Source organism: Podarcis cretensis, assembly GCF_951804945.1.
Source record: "Podarcis cretensis genome assembly, chromosome: 9".
In the NCBI taxonomy this organism is placed as follows: Eukaryota; Metazoa; Chordata; class Lepidosauria; order Squamata; family Lacertidae; genus Podarcis; species Podarcis cretensis.
The window spans coordinates 14,665,589-14,684,174 of NC_137178.1; the positions used below are offsets into that span (position 1 = coordinate 14,665,589).

Here is an 18,586-nt window from a genome sequence, read left to right on the forward strand (position 1 = left end):
GCGATGTGTTGGTTTACAAACGACCTAGCAGCGAATAAATACGGAAACTTCGAAACTTTTCCTTCCCCAGGAAGTTACATATTGCAACCACTTCTTCCAATATGCATTTCATGATCAAGTTCTCTCTTTTAAAGGATGCTTGGCTTCTTTTTTTAATTGCTTTTGCAAAGTGTAGAAAGCCACAAAAATAATTGATCAGATTCTGCACGACCAATTTTATTATTTAATCTCAGACGAGATCGCATTATATTCACACACCCCTTCCCCCACTCTTTCTTCCAGGCGAGAGACGTCTTGTTTTGTCGCTGATTTTAATTGTTTTATCTTTTTTAAAAAAACACAAAAAAAAACAAAGTGCAATGGCATTGAACTGGTCTTGCAAAGGATGTTGTTACTGCTGTTCTCTTTACAAACCGAACTGTTTTCATATAAATTAATAAAAGGTTAAGATGCTAATACAATGTTATCATTAGCTTTTAAAAGAAAAAGGGGGGGTGGACAGTCTACAGTGTTCGTTATTATACAAAAGGGGGAAACCAATATTGTACTCCACATTTTTCAAAGTCAATTACAGTAACTAAAACGAATGGGGGAATTTCTTTTTGAGCAGGAAGAAGTTGGAACATAACTCCACAGCAAATTTAATACACCTTTTTTCTGGGAACAGGTAAGGTCAACCATTTAAAAATACTCATTTCTCCCAGGCCTGCTTCCAAAAAAAAAAAGAAAAGAAAACCAAACAAAAAAATTAAATTTAAATTAAATCAGATGCTAGTAATTAAATAGCCTTATTGGCATCTGGCATAAGGAACATTTTATGCTTGGCAAACAGCAAAAGAGATCATTAGCTTCATTTTCTAGGACTCAATTAAAACTGAGGGGAAATAAAGGAAAATTTGTAGCCATTCACTTGGAAGAATATCTAGATGAATTCAAAGGATCTCGCTTCCAAGGAAGTGTGCAGGGGAGCAGAGCGACTAAATTCAAATCTGAGGCTGTAGCCAACTGTGCAAATGCCAACATTACACAAAATTCTGCTTCTGTCTGATGAAGACTCCTGTGTGACCCTCAAACTTGCCTAGTCTTACACTGACAGAAGACGATTCGCTGAAACGAAACTGGTTATATTTCCTTCCGTCTCCCTTTTCGGAGCCCCAACTCTGGCACGGATTAGACATATTGCGCAGCCAGCGAAGGAGAGGGACAGGAGAACAATTATGAGCTATTTCAGAAAATAAATCCCTACCTGCTTTCATATGCCACAAATCTCACTACTGAAACAGAACGAGAAGGACTTTTAGAAGCGAGCTTTCCCCCAATAAAGCCACACGGAGGAGTAAAGGAAATGCAAACAGCCAACGCACTCTTTCTAGGCGCGCGCGCGCGCACACACACACATACACTCAAACGAACAAGAAACCAAAGTATTGTACACGTTAAATATTCACAGTCAAAGAAGTCCGCTCGCTTTTTCCCCCCATTACGGTATTTACAGAGTCGCCCACGGATGTAGTTCTGAGTCTGGCCAGCAGGGGGCAGAGAGGGGAGAACGAAGTTGACCGTGGAGCCGCGCCGATCCCCTTTGCGGAATCAGGGAGGGAAGCGGGGGCCGCACAGCCGGCCCGCCGACAGTCATCCCCCACCAGCACCACCAGCACCAGCAGCAGCAGCAAACAAAACTGAAACACGTCGGGGAACCTCTTCTCCTTCTTCTCTGGGTAGAAAAATAGATCTGTACATCTGTCTGGAGGGGGTGCAGGGTCGTGGAAGAAGCAGCCGTCGGGGATGGATGGATGGATTGATGAGATCGGGGCTCCTCGCTCTCCTTCTACCGGGCGGGATCTAGGCGGGATCTCTGCCGTCTAGGAGGATCCCTCGTTCTCCGAGGTGTGAAGGAGGAGGCTGGCGCCCCCGGTCTTGTGCTTCTTCAGCAACTGCGTGATCTTCTCGTCGTCCGAATTGGGGTCCAGGGGCTTGTTGTAGTCGTCGTCGTCTTCCTCGTTCTCCGAGGCGCCCTTCAGCCGCTCCGTCTCGGAATCTTGTTTCTTCTTGGCCGTAGCCATCTCAGCCGCGTGCTTCTTCCGCCACTTGGTCCTCCGGTTCTGGAACCAAACCTGCACAAGGGCGCGGAGAGAGCAAGAGAAACGAGGTAAAGCAAGAGACCCAGTTTCCACCCCCCCCCCCACCTCGCGAGGCCACCCGAGTTCCGTTTAGGCGCAGTTTTTCATTCGATCCGGATTAACGAATCCGGAGCGATCGGCTAGATGGCTCTATCATCCGTTGATGCGAATTTAAACCTGCTTCTCACGTTCTCAAGCAGGCAGGAAGGAGGGGATCTGGCCTCACCAAAGACTCCGGCATATGCACTCTTAATCCGGATTAATCCATTAATCCGGGGTGACTCGCAACTCTGAGTTCTGTGCTCACCTGTCAACAGTTAAAGTGGTAATACCTAAATTCCTGGGAACAAGCCCCATCCAACTCAGTGGAACTTAATTCGAATAGGCTTGAGAAAGGAAGGGTGAGTGTGAAACTTAGAATCATAGAATCATAGAATCATAGAGTTGGAAGAGACCACAAGGGCCATCGAGTCCAACCCCCTGCCAAGCAGGAAACACCATCAGAGCACTCCTGACATATGGTTGTCAAGCCTCTGCTTAAAGACCTCCAAAGAAGGAGACTCCACCACACTCCTTGGCAGCAAATTCCACTGTCGAACAGCTCTTACTGCCAGGAAGTTCTTCCTAATGTTTAGGTGGAATCTTTTTTCTTGTAGTTTGGAACCATTGCTCCGTGTCCGCTTCTCTGGAGCAGCAGAAAACAACCTTTCTCCCTCCTCTATGTGACATCCTTTTATATATTTGAACATGGCTATCCTATCACCCCTTAACCTCCTCTTCTCCAGGCTAAACCTGCCCAGCTCCCTTAGCCGTTCCTCATAAGGCATCGTTTCCAGGCCTTTGACCATTTTGGTTGCCCTCCTCTGAACACGTTCCAGTTTGTCAGTGTCCTCCTTGAACTGTGGTGCCCAGAACTGGACACAGTACTCCAGGTGGGGTCTGACCAGAGCAGAATACAGTGGCTTGTCTGGCGTCTCCCTAAACCACACACAACACCTCACTTTAGAAATTCCTGACGGAGCATCATCTGCATAAAACTGCAGCCTCTAATTATGGAATGGCTAATTCAGCTAGTTCGTATCACTGGTGCAGTTAGGCAAGTTTACACTTTGAACTTGATGGTCTCACCGGGACCTATTTAGATGGTAAAATAGAATTATAGCATTGTAGAGTTGCAAGGGACCTCAAGGGCCATCTAGTCCACCCCCCTGCAATGCCCAATGTGGGGCTCAAACCACAACCCTGAGATTAAGTCTCAAACTCTACCGACTGAGCTGTCCAGTCTGCATTACTTCAAAATGTGGCAAGTCAATTGTGTAGACGTACTCATCCCAAGTGGCACCCTGAACTTCTGCCCCGAAGTCCTGCCCTAATGGGGCCACCCTGCCTTTCTCCCAATGGAAGTTCAAGACGGCTTACACAGGGCTCCCTCCAGCTCTCCTTAGCTGCAGCAAGACCATATTGCCTTCAGACGATCGTGATAATATTGCTTTCAGTCATTCGCCACCTGCGACCTTGTTAATTAATCCAAATAATTTAAGATTCCATGCTAAAAACCACCAGTGCATACGAGTATCCCCATTGTACTAAAGAACCACATGTGGGGGGAAAACCCAGCATACGCCTCCTGATTAAAGGAAATTAAGTACCAACATTTATATGCAAAGTGAGGTAGTGTATGCTCCCCTGGTTTTGTATGTAATGGACACTGAGATTAGAATTCTATTTCATCTAGATTCTACAGGAACACCCTGCCTGTACCTGGCAAACTGGTAAAAGGGTTTAAATAACGGGTTGTGCCCATAGATCTGTGCTTCCCTCAAATATACCTCCTTCTTCAAATTATTTTGTATTAGTTTTAATAATTCCATAGTCCCGCAACGGCTGGAGGGCATTGTACTAGCTACCCTATAGCACAGGCAACAGCTGCTTTTACAAACTATTAGCTTCCAAACAACCGGTATCTCAGTAAAGACCATGTGCTTAGATCTGAAGCTGATTTGGTTAAAAATTAATAATCAACATCTGTGGGGACAATAACCAACCTAGTTAAAAGAAAGCAAGGCAACCCTCCACACCAGGATCATAAATCCACTTCTTTGGAAGTCAGTGCTAATGAAAGTGATAGGGTTTACTCTTGAGTTTGTTGCTTGCAGTCATAAGTGATCCCTGCCCAAGAGTCTAAGCCACTAGAACAGGGGTCAGCAAACTTTTTCAGCAGGGGGCCGGACTATATTTTTTGGGGGGAAATGAACGGATTCCTGTGCCCCACAAATAACCCAGAGATGCATTTTAAATAAAAGCACACATTCTACTCATGTAAAAAGATGCTGATTCCCAGACCATTCACGGCCCAGATTTAGAAGGCGATTAGGCCGGATCCGGCCCCCGGGCCTTAGATTGCCTACCCATGCACTAGAAGTTCTCCTGTGTGGGCCTTGCTGAAATGAATGGGAGCTGTGAAGAGCAGAGCCCTTGCCTAGTTCTCATTCATTCCCATGCACCATGGAATTTGTGCAGAAGGACTTCGGGGCGGGGGGGGGAATGTCCCTTTTGCAGAGGCATACCTAGGCTGCCTTGGGACGCGGGTGGCGCTGTGGGTAAAACCTCAGTGCCTAGGACTTGCCGATCGTATGGTCGGCGGTTCGAATCCCTGCGGCGGGGTGAGCTCCTGTCTTTCGGTCCCAGCTCCTGCCCACCTAGCAGTTCGAAAGCACCTCTAAGTGCAAGTAGATAAATAGGTACCACTTTATAGCGGGAAGGTAAATGGCGTTTCCGTGTGCTACACTGGTGCTGGCTCACCAGAGAAGCTTTGTCACGCTGGTCACGTGACCCGGAAGTGTCTCCAGACAGTGCTGGCTCCCGGCCAGTGAGATGAGCGCACAACCCTAGAGTCGGACACGACTGGCCCGTACGGGCAGGGGTACCTTTACCTTTACCTTTACCTAGGCTGCCTTGTGCCCTTGGCTGTATCAGTGCCCCTATCCCATCTCTTGAGTGCCTCTGCCAAGGTGCTCAGAGAAGCCTGCATGCCTTGCCAACTCAGAACAACAGAGGAATATTCCAGGCAGCAGGTGGGTGGGTGGGCAGGTTCCTAACCACTCTGAATCAAAGTGGAGGGGCAGCATTTTTGCACCCCTGGGCCTGTGCCCTGGTGGGTGCCAACCTAGTCAACCACTAGGGATGACCCTGCCCCTTTGAACAAATCAACTTAAACTGGGGAGTTGTAGAGGCCATGTTCTACATATACAAGGTCCCATGTTCAATGCCCAGTGTCTTCAGGGAGGACTGCGAAATACTTGATGCCTGAAACACTGGAGAGATGTTCTACTCATTGTAGACAGCCCTGAGTTATAAAGCCCAGTGGCCTGACTTGTTATAAGGCACCTTCTTATGTGGTAACCCAAAGTTGCTTTTGCTGTTGTTTAATTGTGCAATCTTTCATCATAAAGGTATGATGAAAAGTTAGCACCATTTTGCCTATTGATCATATAAAGACCGCCAATTTCAATTGTTTATGGTGCACTTGGTTAAATTCATTTGTCTATGTTTTTGTTCTGAATATATTTTTTATTAAATATTCTTCTTGGGTAACAATAGTACAAATAAAGTCTCTTTTTTCAAGTCTGTTAAATTCCCTTGGTCGGTTTAAAAGAAAGGAGATAAAAAAAAATGATTGTCAAAACAAATATTACAGAAACCGTGTGTAGCATGTGTGATACTAGGGGAGGCCTTCTCCATCCTTTCACACACAAACACACATTTGAAGGAAACTGCTCTTCTAAGTTGTTACCGGCTACAACATTTGCAAGCCTTCTTTAAAGCGACTGAGTCAGGTCTTAATATATCTCTTTGCTGGAGATGCTACATTTAGCTCTCACTTCCAGATGATTTGGACATGATCCACTCACACCTGCTTCTCTGGAAGACCCTGTAAAAATGAATGGGAGGGCAGTGAGTGGCATCTTCCATTGGAGGTGGCATCTGGGCAGGGCTTGAGGGGCAGTCGTGCAGGCTGGACATACAACATGTTGTAATAAGTTGACTATGATGCCTCTAGTGGTGAATACTTGGCAATGGATTTAGGCAGCAGACACTTGTGAATCATGTGCAGTTTCCAGAACAGACGTACATCACTCTAAAACTTGATGACCAACTATGAATTGGCTACATTACCCTTATGACAATAATTTGTTGAGCAATATCCCTGAGAGATCTGCATTGGCTCCCAGTACGTTTCCGAGCACAATTCAAAGTGTTGGTGCTGACCTTTAAAGCCCTAAATGGCCTCGGTCCAGTATACCTGAAGGAGCGTCTCCACCTCCATCGTTCAGCTCGGACACTGAGATCCAGCGCCAAGGGCCTTCTGGCAGTTCCCTCATTGTGAGAACTGAGGTTACAGGGAACCAGACAGAGGGCCTTTGGTAGTGGCGCCCGCCCTGTGGAACACCCTCCTTACCAGATGTCAAAGAGATAAACAACTACTTTACATTTAGAAGACATCTGTAGGCAGCCTTGTTTAGGGAAGTTTTTAATATTTAATGCTGTATTGTTTTTAACACTTGATTGGAAGTGCCCAGAGTGGCTGGGGAAACTCAGCCAGATGGGCAGGGTATAAATAAATTATTATTATTATTATTAAGCATTTTTTTATTAAAAAAAAAACACCCAAGCAGCTCTTGGTCATGTTCATGAACTTCCTATTAACTTATCTGTTATTTTAAGATCATCTGCAAACTTACTGCAGTAGATAAGGATACAAATACGGTAACAAGCCCAAAGCCCCACTTAGGAGATGGAGCCAGAAAGTCAAACATGCAGATGGTCTGAATTATCACATTTTTAAAATAAATGGAAAAACACACATCATCATCTAAACCTTAGATTCTCAGGAGTCCATCCACTCCCCGCCCAATAAGACAATTCAGTCCAGAGTCTAGCATTACCTTCCCAATTGCACAACTGCCTCCCATCCATTTCAGCGAGGTTTGCCCAAGGGAGTTTGCCAGTAGACAGGACTGTGCCCCTTCTCCTGCCAGTTGTAAGTGGCACTGTGAACTAACACTACCAAGCAACCGCTGTTAGGTCTCACCCAGTGTCATGATTGCATGGCTAGTATCGTTAGAGCAGCAATCCTGCAGTCTAAATGCACTTCCTCCATCCAACAAGGCAGATCCGTTTGCAGAAAGATTCTTAGGCATGCATGAGCAATACAGAGCAGATGTGCCTCTGCATGGCTATCCTCAAGTGCATCGCAGTGTGAATTCACTGGATGTCTTCTGATATGCGTGTGGGTCCCCATTCAGAGCTACTAACTCTGGGTAGTCCTGGGAGTCCCGTTGGAATCAATGGAACTTCCCAAGTAAATGAGGTCAGGATGCCACTGGGCATCCCAATTTTATCGCTGCCAAGAGTGATATTTTGGACTAATATTCCAAATTGACTTTTCATATCCATATCACATTGTGCACTGGTATTTTAGCATTCTTTAATTATTGGTGTTCATACTGCTGCAAATAAATCCCCTATTAAAAACACAAATGAATAATAGTAATTTTGATAGCTGCAGCAGTTGCTTTCACTGCCAGCTTTTAAAACTATCAGCATATGATTCCCATCAGTGTTAACAATTATATCAATAATTGCTATCCGTTCCATGATTATTGTGACCACCGCAAAGCTATTGTAATTGCTGCCATGGAAATTATAACATTCGCCTACTTACTCACTTAGCAATCAGGACAGACATATTCATTTATTGTTGCTGTTCTGCATAAGAACAATTGCTTCTTCAAAGACCAAGGAGCTTTCGCAAGATAGAGTTATTATTAGGAAGGCAAATATTAGCATATTGTGATCGCCAATGCCGTTATAGCAGAAGTCATGTTGATGTGTTGGAGTGATTTATTGCATAAAACGGTGTGAGTGCTTAATATAAGTATTTCTCAGTGCTTTCATTGTGGTTATGTTAGGGTGGCCAGATTAACCTCCTAGTTTTTGTACCCTTCTGCAATCCTGCAGTCCTACGCATTACTACTATGACTATGATTTACTTCTGAGTAAACAGTAAGTCACGCTACATTCTTTCCTTATTTTGCCTCCCCCATTCCTTCCATTCCTTTCACCCCACACCACCCTCCGGGCAAAATTTAAACTGTAGGCTTCTCGGGGCAGAGAACCGCACTGCAATTTTTCTTTGGCCTACTTGTCCCGTAAAGTGTTCTGGGCATTGGTTGTGCTGTATGTAAATTATGACAACAACCATTAACATAATCTAGCTGACATTCTGCATACCTTTAAATGCCATTGATTTGTATAGTAGAGGTGAGGATTTGCTTGACTCTCTTCTATTCAAATCAATGGCATGCAAAAGTATTTAACCATGGCTGGATGGTGCCCAGAAATAGCATGTTTATGTCTGGCACTAAGGAGCTTTTCCCCACCCTGATGCACTAACATCTTAATTAAAATTTCTGTTCCCTATAACTTTGTTTCACTCTTTCACATTTTGTCCAAAGGAGCACCCAGAGCTGGGCTGACTCCCTGCACAAATGATGCTTAACTCCTGTTGAAGACAGCAGGAGTTTAGCAGCACAGCTGCGGGCAGGATTGTCATAAACAAGCAAATGTTGATCTGTGCACTAAAACAAGCTTTTGCATAATGATATGTGGACTGTCTCTCATTTTTGCACTTTTTATTTTCTGCTAAAGTCTCTACATCCACACACCACTTCTTCTTTCTTCTCCCTTATTTGTTTTACTACTGTCTCTCTATCTTTTTGCTTATTTGCTTTCCCTCCCCTCCAGACTGAAATAAAAATATACCAAGCTGCACTGCACTCCCCTCTCCCCAATCTGTCACACCAAAATATGCGCATCCTCATTTGTTATTGCTTTTCTTAAGGGTAATTCAAAGGGAAAGCTCTCCTCCTTCTTAGGTCTATAAATCCCTGGCACCGGGTGGTTTGAAAGAAGGGTACTCAAGTAGACTGTGCTAAAAGTAGCCATTGCAACTCCCCCTGCCACCCCCGCTCCACTATTAATATCTTTACACTTTCCCCCCAAAAAAGGCAGGACTGTTGTTCTTTTAGATCTAACTACATTCGTACAAATCACCCTGTCTTAAGGGAACTTCTGTGGATTGAACTCAATGAGGCTGCCTCCGTTTCCAGTCCAGAAAGAATTGCTCACACTATGTTGTGAAGGGTTACTTGGGAGTAAATCTTACAATCCTATGCACATATGTTGTGTGCATGAACTCAGACATAAGCCCAGCTGAGTGCAATGGAACCTGTTTCCAGGTGAAAGTGCATAAGATGATAGCCTTACTTGGGAGCAAGCCTCATTAGACCTAATATTATCTCCTTCGGATTAGATGTGTATAGGATTGGGATCCACGTCTCCCTGAAATCAGTGGGACACTTTTATCTAGTCCAGGAGATTATAAACACAAAAAGTTAGTGCTGCTCAACTTCTGTTCGAATCAATGAGATTTAAATGAGTCCTGCGGGTTTTTCTCTGGGAAGAATGGGTCCGTAAGAGCTTTGGTGTGCAACAAATACATTCCATCACCTCTAATAATACATCGCTCTAATAATACATCTATCTGCTCAGAAAATTAGGAAAGTAGCCTTAAGAAAGATACATGGCAAGGGAAAATATTTTTGTATGTAATAATAATAATAATAATAATAATAATAATAATAATTCCCTATAACTGCACGGTCATGTTCACAATACACATTTGATGCACAATACACTTTTCCCCCTCCCCAAACTCACTGCAATAAGTAGCTGGGGCTTCTGCTCCTAGTATATACAAGTACTTCAGTAATTTATTCACGTTCTTTCCCATATATTTACAGTGACAAATGAGAGTCTCTAGATAACTTCAGGAAGAAGAGACAATCTATAAAGGAACACACACACACACACACACACACACACACACCCTCTTTGAACACACACACACGCACACACACCCCAGTCTGTTAAGCTACATTTGTTCCAAACGTTGTCTGGAGAATTTTCCCTTTGGAAAAAGGGGTGGCGAGAGTTGAGGGGTAGTGGAACCCTACAGATACACTGTACTCGCATTACAGTCCCCCTCTGCGACAAGGCATCTCCTCGTTTTCCCTTGATATAACCACAATCAAGGGAGCGGTGGAGGGAGGCCTTCGTGGGCTCTCAATCTACTTTTTATGCCTGCTAATTCTGCTAATTCAAAGGAATGGATCTCTATGGCTCAAACGAAGGGCTCTGGGGTTCCAGACACGTGCTAAAAATAATTCTAAAAATCCAAATCAGCCTGGGAAAGAAGCCATGCGCAACCAAACTTTGCAACCATTACAGTGCGGCCCTACACGTGTCTACTCAGAAGTAAGCCCCACCCATTTCAACGGACTATAGGATTGTAGCTTTAATAGTCCTCCAGTACAATCCTATAAATGTTTACTAGGAAATAAATCCCTATGAGGGGTCATCCGAAAATACAGGAGTGTCATTTTACTGGAGCACTCGTTTCATTTTCCTGTTCCTTTTATGCAGCTACATAGAATGCTACGTATAAATGCATAATTATGTATAAAATACAGGCTTTTGAATGCAGTCTCAGGATCACTTTTTTTTCTATAAGAACCACAACCCAATCACTCAGCATTTAAATCTGTTGCCTTACAGCTGAATACTAGATGTTGCTGGTACTTTAATATAGTTTTGTGGCTCCAAATAGACCGTTGGGGGGGGGACTTCTGGCCCACGGACCTAATTAATCTAATAATATAGAATAACCCATTTATTATGGCATCAGCTTGGGGTTTCTGGAGTCCATCTATGCATCTGATTGAAGTGGACTTTGGTCCAGGAAAGCATATCCTATAATAAAGCCCAAGGCGTCCCAATACTCTTTGGTTGTCTCTCCTGGAAAAGACTTCACACGGCTACCCCTGTCTAATAAATACGTGTTAGGTGCAAAAACCACTACCGTCCAAGTGATGTCAGTGGCAAAACTACCCTTTGATTTAATGCCCCTGGACGGAGCTCCGAATCCAAAGTGATCGCCTTATATGACTGCAGTCATTAATGCTGTATTGAAAGCAGTACTAAATTAGCTGCTGCAATCCTCACACCGGAGCAGCCCCGTGGACTCCCACCGCGAGTGACGTGAGATTCATTAGACTTGGGCGAAACTTAGTGCCCAGAAATTGTTTCTCTTAATGACCTCCTCACTTAAATAGTCACCTTCCGGTGGGAGGTCACTCTATCGAAATCCCTTTTTCTAAAGAAGTCTCCTTTCAGCTCCCTTGCAGACCCGACCCTTTATCCACGGTGGCATTTACTCACGAGTAAATGCATTCAAGAGCGGGACGCCTATACTCTTTTCAATAGTTCTCAACGGCGTTTGGGATCGTGGTCCTTAAAAAAAAAAAGAAATTCTCCCCTTAAGGGAGATATTAACCCCACTTCGCCCCAAGTCATAAATATATCTCCATAAAAATATTTAGTTGGCCTTTTCTCCCAAATCATAACACGATCCAGAACAACTTTTATTTTATTTTATTTTTCGTAAGGGCAGAAGTTCCTCCATTTTATTACAACTTATTTCCGAAGTAAGAGATGGGCAAGAATGTTCCCAAGCTGAGGAGGTAGAGGATCATTGGAAATATAAGAACATTTAGTCTTCTATTTCCTTCATTTTTGTGGGGGTATGAAATAGCACTAACTGCAAACAAATAGGTAAAAAATTTAGTTGTGGGTCAGTTTGTAAACTCAACATGGCTATTATAATTAGCCAGTATATTAAATAATAATAATAAAAAATCATTAACGAAATAGCTGTACCTTACTCTTATGTATAATTATCTAAAGCTACAAATTAGGAAAAACAGCTTAGAATTTATATTTATATTATTTATATTTCCCCCTGTCTTTCAAAATCCGTGCGGCAGCAACAATGCGGTAAGGAAAGGCACGCGAGCGGTCCCTCTGTCCATTGCAAGATGAAAGCGATATGGAGGGCACGCGCCCGATCCCTTTTGTTCATCCATATCTCCCTCTTATCGGCCGCGTTCTAACACTCTCCCGCCCAGAATGAGCAGTGGCTGGGGCGGGCGGGCGGGGGGGGGGAGAGACGGGGAGGGAGTAGGGAGGAGCGGGGGGGGGCCCGCAGAGATCGGCTTTTATCTGACCTGCTACTCTCACCTTGACTTGGCTTTCGGTCATCCCCAGCGAATAGGCGAGCCTCGCCCGTTCCGGCCCGGCTAAGTATTTCGTTTGCTCAAAAGTCTTTTCCAAAGCGAAAATCTGCTGGCCGGAAAACGTCGGTCGCGTGTGCTTCCTTTTGCCGTCTTTATCCAGCAAAATCGAGCCTTGATCTAGAGGAAAGGGTCCGCAGGAGGGGAGGGGAGGAAGGAAGGTATATATCGAGATATTTATTATTATTTGTTATTTTAAAAGCAATGGACATAAATGTATACGCTGTGCGCTTGACAGTCCCTCTGAGTGGTGCGGCACATATGTATTTAAAATCCTGCTTAGGGGAATTTTCGCAATGAAAAACTGCCCTCTTTGAAGAAACTGCGACGGTTTGGGGCATCCTGGATTTTACAAACAGGTGCAAATTCGAAATGGTTTAGGCATTGCATCGCCTTCGGAGAAAGTTATGCAGACACTCACAGAGAGAGACGCAATTTATCGTTGTTCACCTTTCTGAAAACAACGTCCAAGACTGATATTTAGTTTTCGAAAGTCCTCCAAGGCAATTAAATGTTAACTCAAAACGATTTGCCCTTCCTTGCGAAACCAGAAGGTTCGCTCCTGTATCAAAGATTCCTCCCAAAAAGCAGAGAATTTTATTTTTTTAAAATCAAGCCGCCTATTTTCAATAGCGCAAGCTCCTCAAAGGCATGAAAGAAAGGGAAAACCCAAACAAGCAAGGAGCAGTCTTACACAGCTGAGTTTACCTTGTTTACTAAAGAGTAAACCCAACTGATTCGAATAAGATTTACTCCCCAGTAGCTCTGCATACAACTGCAGCTCAAGTCGTTTGTTTAAGAAACAAGGGGGCTTAATTCGCCACACCGCCACTCGCATTTCCTCTGAGAAAGGGCCAAAACGAATAACTAAAACTTTCCACGCTTTTCTTCCTTCCTTGCAGTCTAGGTTTAGGGGGGAATGGGGTGACAGGTCGCCTTTAACCCTGTTGCTGAGATCCTATGCTCCTAACCTGGGAGTAAGACCCGCTAAACACTCTGGGAGTTACTTCCGAGTAGGATTGGGGCGCGCAGGGAAAACAAGCCGCTAGGCTGGATTTTAAAGTGCGGAAAGGGGAAATGACCGTGTTTGTGGCAAATGTATCTTTTTTAAGAAATAAACCAAATTGTTGATTTATTTTGCAAGAAGCAAAAATGTCCAGCGCGTCAGCAGAGGCGGGACGGATTCATCCTCAGAACCGCTGGGGGTAAACAGAGAAGCAACGCGGCTAGTCAATTACTACTGCAAAAGTAGACAAAAATCGCCGCGGCGGGTGAAGCTCCCTTGAACAGCTACTATTTCTGCAGCCGGCGGGGGGGGGGGGCAGGAGCGCCCAAAGCCTCTCTCTTGCAGCACAGCACCGTGCGTGCATGTTTACTTGGTGCAAAAACAAAAACAAAACAAAAAACACCCACCCTGCAGTTTTAAAAAGCCGACCCTCAAAAGTGCAGAAGAGTTACTCTTGTGGCTCCGAGGTTCCGGTATCAGTTAAGCGGATTGCCTGGCAAAACCGAAGTTTACCTCTAAAGTACTGCTGGAGTGGAACTGGACTAGAGGGCATTTATTTGCTACTTAAAACCTGTTTGTCCCGGTAGCAACTATGTAGAGCAACTGTTTTTCAAACTCCTGTAACCCCGCAGAGAACACGCCAGGGATGAGAGCGGCAGCAGTGCGCGCATCGTGCCCCTTACCTGAACTGTCCCCGGGACCTTGTAAACAAGTGCGTGGCGTTTTGTAGTTTAGGGACAAGGCCGTGTCAAGGAAGCATGGGTCTCAAACACTGCATGGATGAGTGTGTGGAAGCAGATGGGAAGTGGAGAGGCAATGGATCATATCATCCCGGGTTAAACTACCCCGTCGCTGCTTATCCAGCCCAGCTCTCCAATTCCAGGCGCAAAGACTGATGGCCAGAGCACAACAGCCCGTTGCCCAAGGAAGAGGACCTTTGGAGATGACTGAGTTGAAGGCCAAATGACTGAGGGTCTCGGTACCCAATGGAGACATCTGGGAAGGGCTAGAGGAAATTGATGGGCGGCGAAATGGGGCCCTAGAGGTCAACGGAGTCCTTCAATGGGCATATTTTGCGCGTAACAGCCACTGTGGGTAACCCTGGAGATTTTGATGGAGCGACACTCTCACTCTCTGTGACTTTGTCCCCATCCCATCCGAGGGGCCCGTGCCTGGGGGTCGGGGTTGCGAGGGCTGCGCTGTCCAAGGAGCCACATGGAGACTTAGTATCCCCGTGCCCGGGAGGCCACAGTGCCTAGTGGTAAGGGCTGCAGCTGGCGGAGACGGCCAGCTCGGGGTGCGCACTGCGCGCAATTTTGTGAAACGGTTCTGGCGTTGGGGAAAGAGGGTCTCCATGAGTAGGAAAGCCCCTTGAACCCCTCGGAGCTACTTACGCGGCGTGCAGGCGAGTCTCGCGTCCCTCCAAGGCGGGCTCTGCATCACCCCTGGCCAAAAGATGGGGGTCCTGCCGGGCAGCTCGGCCAGGGGCTTGGGATAGCGCCCCACGGCGGCCACGGCGGCGGCGGCGCTGGGGCTGAAGTAGAGGCCCGGCGGGGGCGGCGGGGGGCTGAGGCTGCTGAAGCGAGGCAGCCCCGCCAGGAGGCCAGCGGCCGGCGAGGCGGACGTCGAGGAGGCCACCGAGGAGGAGCAGGCGGCGGCCGAGGAGACGGCGAGGGCGGGCATGGACGGCCGGCTAAGGATGTCGTTGATGCCGTGCGGGGTGGCGGCGGAGAGCTGCTGCGGGGGGGAACCCAGCGCCGACAGGGCCCCCGTGCTGTGGGGCTTGAGGCCGGCCGGCGTCGGGGAGCCCAGCGGCGGCGAGGGAGAGGCCGAGGCCGAGGAAGACGACGAGGAGGAGGAGGAAGAGGAGGAACAGGACAAGGACGAGGGTCCACTGGGAACAGCCGAGCCTGCTGTGGGGGGTGGCAGCGGGTAGGCCGCGGCGGGGTACAGAGGGGTCTTCATCTCGGCCATGCTATGCAAGGCGGCCAAGGGGGGGCTGCTGAGCAGGAAGGCGCTCTGCCGGGGGGTGCCATCCATTTGCCCCACCGCCAGCATCCCCGGGCCGGGCGGCCTCCCAGGGGCTGCACCGAGACGACCCCCTGCGCTCTCGGAAAGCCGGACGTCTGGGATTCGAACGGCAGAGGTGGGGAAAGGACAGGGGGTTCCTCCTACTGGGGGCGGAGGAGGGAACCAGGGAGAAGGGGGTGGGACTGACCAGCCCCCCTAAAACTGCGGGAAGGGAGGGGGATGCTCCGCTGTTGGAAGGGGAGGGGAGAAGGAAGAAGGCCTGATTCTAGGGGTACTGTGGAAGCGAGGACGCCCTGGTGTTGGGGTGCAGGGGCAATTTGTTCCTTGAGATTCGGGTACAAGGACCCTGTCTGGACTGGGGGTGTTTCCCTGCTCTGGGTCTGAGCAGCGTCCCGATTTGGGGGTTCAGGCCGCCTTCCAGGGTTTTCAGAAAAGGCAGAAGGCGGCGCGGGGCGCGGGGAGCAGTCCTAGTTCTGCGAAAGCAGAATGAGTCTCCCTGCTACTAAGGGTGGAGAGAGAGGTCCCTGGTCTGTGGGCGCTTTGAAAAGGGGTTCCCTGATCTGGAAGGGTTGGGTGAGCTGGGAATACGCTCGATTAATACACTGGGAAGTCCCCAGAACCTGGGGTCTCAGAGCGGAGAGTGGGCTGTCTGTGGGAGCCCAAGGTTTAGATCTCGGGGTCGTTCAGGAGCTGAGGCAGAGATTCCAGCCTTGTTTCTTCCGAAAGAGGGGAGATTCGGGGTGCCCTGTGGTGCAGCCACTGGCGGAGAGCAGTCTTGGGGGCCACTGTTCTGAAAAAATGAAACTAAACCCCAGCCAAAGAAGATTCTGCTGATAAAACAAGAGGAAGGATTGGAGAGCACAAAATCTCAGGCTACTGCGAACAGTAGCACTAACTGGGGGGGGGGTCCTATCCTGATCTAAGGGTATCTAATGACTGGTGTCCTCTCTTAAGAGAGTGGGTGTTTGTAAGCGGCCGCCTTCTAGGAGCAGGGGTGGGGCGGGTGAGCAGAGAGAGAGAGAGAGAAATTAAGTGTCTTGCTTTGGGGAGCTGGGAGACTGCAGAAGTTTTTTTAGGGGGGAGTTCAGGAATGCTACGACGCCCTGCTGGGAAAGGTAAAAGTCCTTCCGTATTTAAAGTCCTTCTTTCGCTGCTTCGTCGGGGAGGGGGTGGATAATTGCGCTGAACTGAGCTTTCAAAAAATAAAAAATGGGGGTTGGTGGGGGCGGGGTGGAGAAGAAGAACCGTCAAGTCTTTTGCCGCCACAAAACAAAACAAAAATCACCGTCCTTGAGCGGGGGTGGGAGAGAAGGAGGCGGGCGGGGAGGAAGAAAGAAATGCACATTCACTTGCAGGGAGTAGATCAAGACGCGGCTGCAGTTCCGGCCGAGGCAAAGGCTGTGGTTCCCGGCGCTTGCAGGCCGGCGGGCGAGCTTGACGGCGGGGACTCCCGGCCTTCGCCTCTGGGCGGCTGGAGGACGAGGAGGAGCAGAACTTCAGTGGATCCTGGGAGCCGGTCCTCTTGGCCTCGGCATGCTCCTGCCTCCGAGTCCGAAAGGGATCTCCTGCTGGCGCTCTCCTCCCGCCCGGCCTGGGGCTCCGAGCGCGGCTGCCTGCGGAGAAGAGCTCCCTGTTCCCGGGACATGGACGGATCTTGCAGCTTCGCTTCGCTCCTCTGGCCGTCTAAACGCCAGGAGAAGGTCCGGGTGCGCTCTTCTTTCCTCGCCGCTCCCCGAGCATCGCTGGACTGGGTCTAGCTTTTACTCCTCGGCCGCCTCATCCTTTTAAAAATAAAAATCGCGACCACCTTTTTTCTCTCTCCCTTCTTGAATCTGCTTTTGCCGGGCTGGGATTTCGGTGCGTCTTGCTCTCGTCGCTTCTCCTTGCTTCTCAATCTCTCTTCCTCCGGTCTGACAGATCAAGACGCAGCCCCTCCAAAGCAATAAAACATTTTCATCACTCTCCCGGTCTGCTTTCGCTATAAAGGGGGCAAGACAAGAACTTTGGAGAGGCGTCAATAAAAGAGGCAGCGGAAGGAGGGGCAGAGGCGGGCACCAGTCTCCTCCCTATAGGACCTGCCTTCTTTATGGGGGGTGGGGGTGGGGGTGGGGGGAGGAATCTGGAGAGAGAGGCAGGGAGATGCGGCCAGCCCACTCCTCCCTCCCTCGATAAGGGGCGGCCCCGGCCAAAGGCGCACATTTGCATATTGAGCGCGGACCCTGTTAAGTTGGAGCGCCGGAGGAGACTCAGAAGAAAAGCGCGCGCAGGGTGGGGAGTTGATTGGTTGGGGAGGAAGAAGAAAGCGCGTCCGTGTGGGATAAATCTGAGGATTTGCAGCGCGTGAAAAATCATTTTTTTAAAAAAGAGAAAAAAAGAAAGAACGAAGAAGAACCTGTGTTGATCCTTTGCTTTCTTAAAAATAAAAAAATAAAAGTCACGCATCAGATCCCAAGGAGGCCAGCGTCTGGTTCTCGGGGACCTCTTTTGAAAGGCTGATTAAGTACCATATGGACCATCGTCCCGAGTATTGTGTAAATGAATGTGATGCTCCTTAAACAAACCTATAGAGATGCTGGAAACCCCGCTCCGCCTCTCTCTCTCTCTCTTTCTCGCCTGAGCCGGGCAGTAAAGCAACTCCCTCCTTCTGCCAGCCCTTTCCCCGCTCCCTTGTTTTACTTCTCGTCTGTTTAAATGGGTTGTGTCTGTCCGTCCGTCCGTCCGTCTGTCGGGGTGTGTGTGTGTGCCATCATATTAAAACCAGCTCGTCCAATCCTAACTGGAAGCCAACTTGCCTGGTCGTATATTGACGGGTTGCAGTAAGGCAAAGGCAGGCGTAAATGAGTTGTTGTTTTTTTAATTGGGGTGTGTGTGGTTCCCCTGGATCCTTGTTGCTCTCCAAGTTTCCTTTCTTCCCCCCACCCGCTCCTCAACCCCACCATCTCCTTTCTCCACGTTTTCCCGAGCAGGAACCCAGCATAAGAAGGGAGAGGAGGTTTTTGAAAGTCAAACCAGCCCCGGTGCCACAGACACAGCAAGGAAGGCAGACGCAAGCAAGTGTTAGTTACCTGGGTTAGAGACTCAAACGCTGTTTTGGTGACTGATTATTATTTCTTTAACTTAGCGACTCCCCTCTCCCTTATTCACACACACATTTGCTTGGATCCGACCAGAATATG

General features: G+C 47.9%; 1 protein-coding gene across 1 annotated transcript; it reads right to left on the reverse strand.

Annotated features, from left to right (window-relative positions):
- Positions 1-223: 223 nt before the first annotated feature.
- NKX6-1 (NK6 homeobox 1) lies at positions 224-17,399 on the reverse strand. The gene is made up of 3 exons (XM_079989412.1): positions 14,774-17,399; positions 12,321-12,493; positions 224-2,114 (listed from the first exon to the last, which is right to left on the reverse strand). The coding sequence occupies exons 1-3, from the start codon at positions 15,435-15,437 to the stop codon at positions 1,863-1,865; spliced, it is 1,089 nt and encodes a 362-aa protein (XP_079845538.1). The 5' UTR covers positions 15,438-17,399; the 3' UTR covers positions 224-1,862.
- Between the last annotated feature and the right edge of the window lie 1,187 nt (positions 17,400-18,586).

Coding starts and splice junctions, on each gene's coding strand:
- NKX6-1 (XM_079989412.1), bottom strand. CDS start 15,437: ATGCTGGCGGTGGGGCAAATGGATGGCACCCCCCGGCAGAGCGCCTTC. Junction 12,494..14,773: donor GAGACTCGCCTGCACGCCGC/GTAAGTAGCTCC, acceptor CCTTTCCTCTAG/ATCAAGGCTCGATTTTGCTG. Junction 2,115..12,320: donor TGACCGAAAGCCAAGTCAAG/GTGAGAGTAGCA, acceptor GCCCTTGTGCAG/GTTTGGTTCCAGAACCGGAG.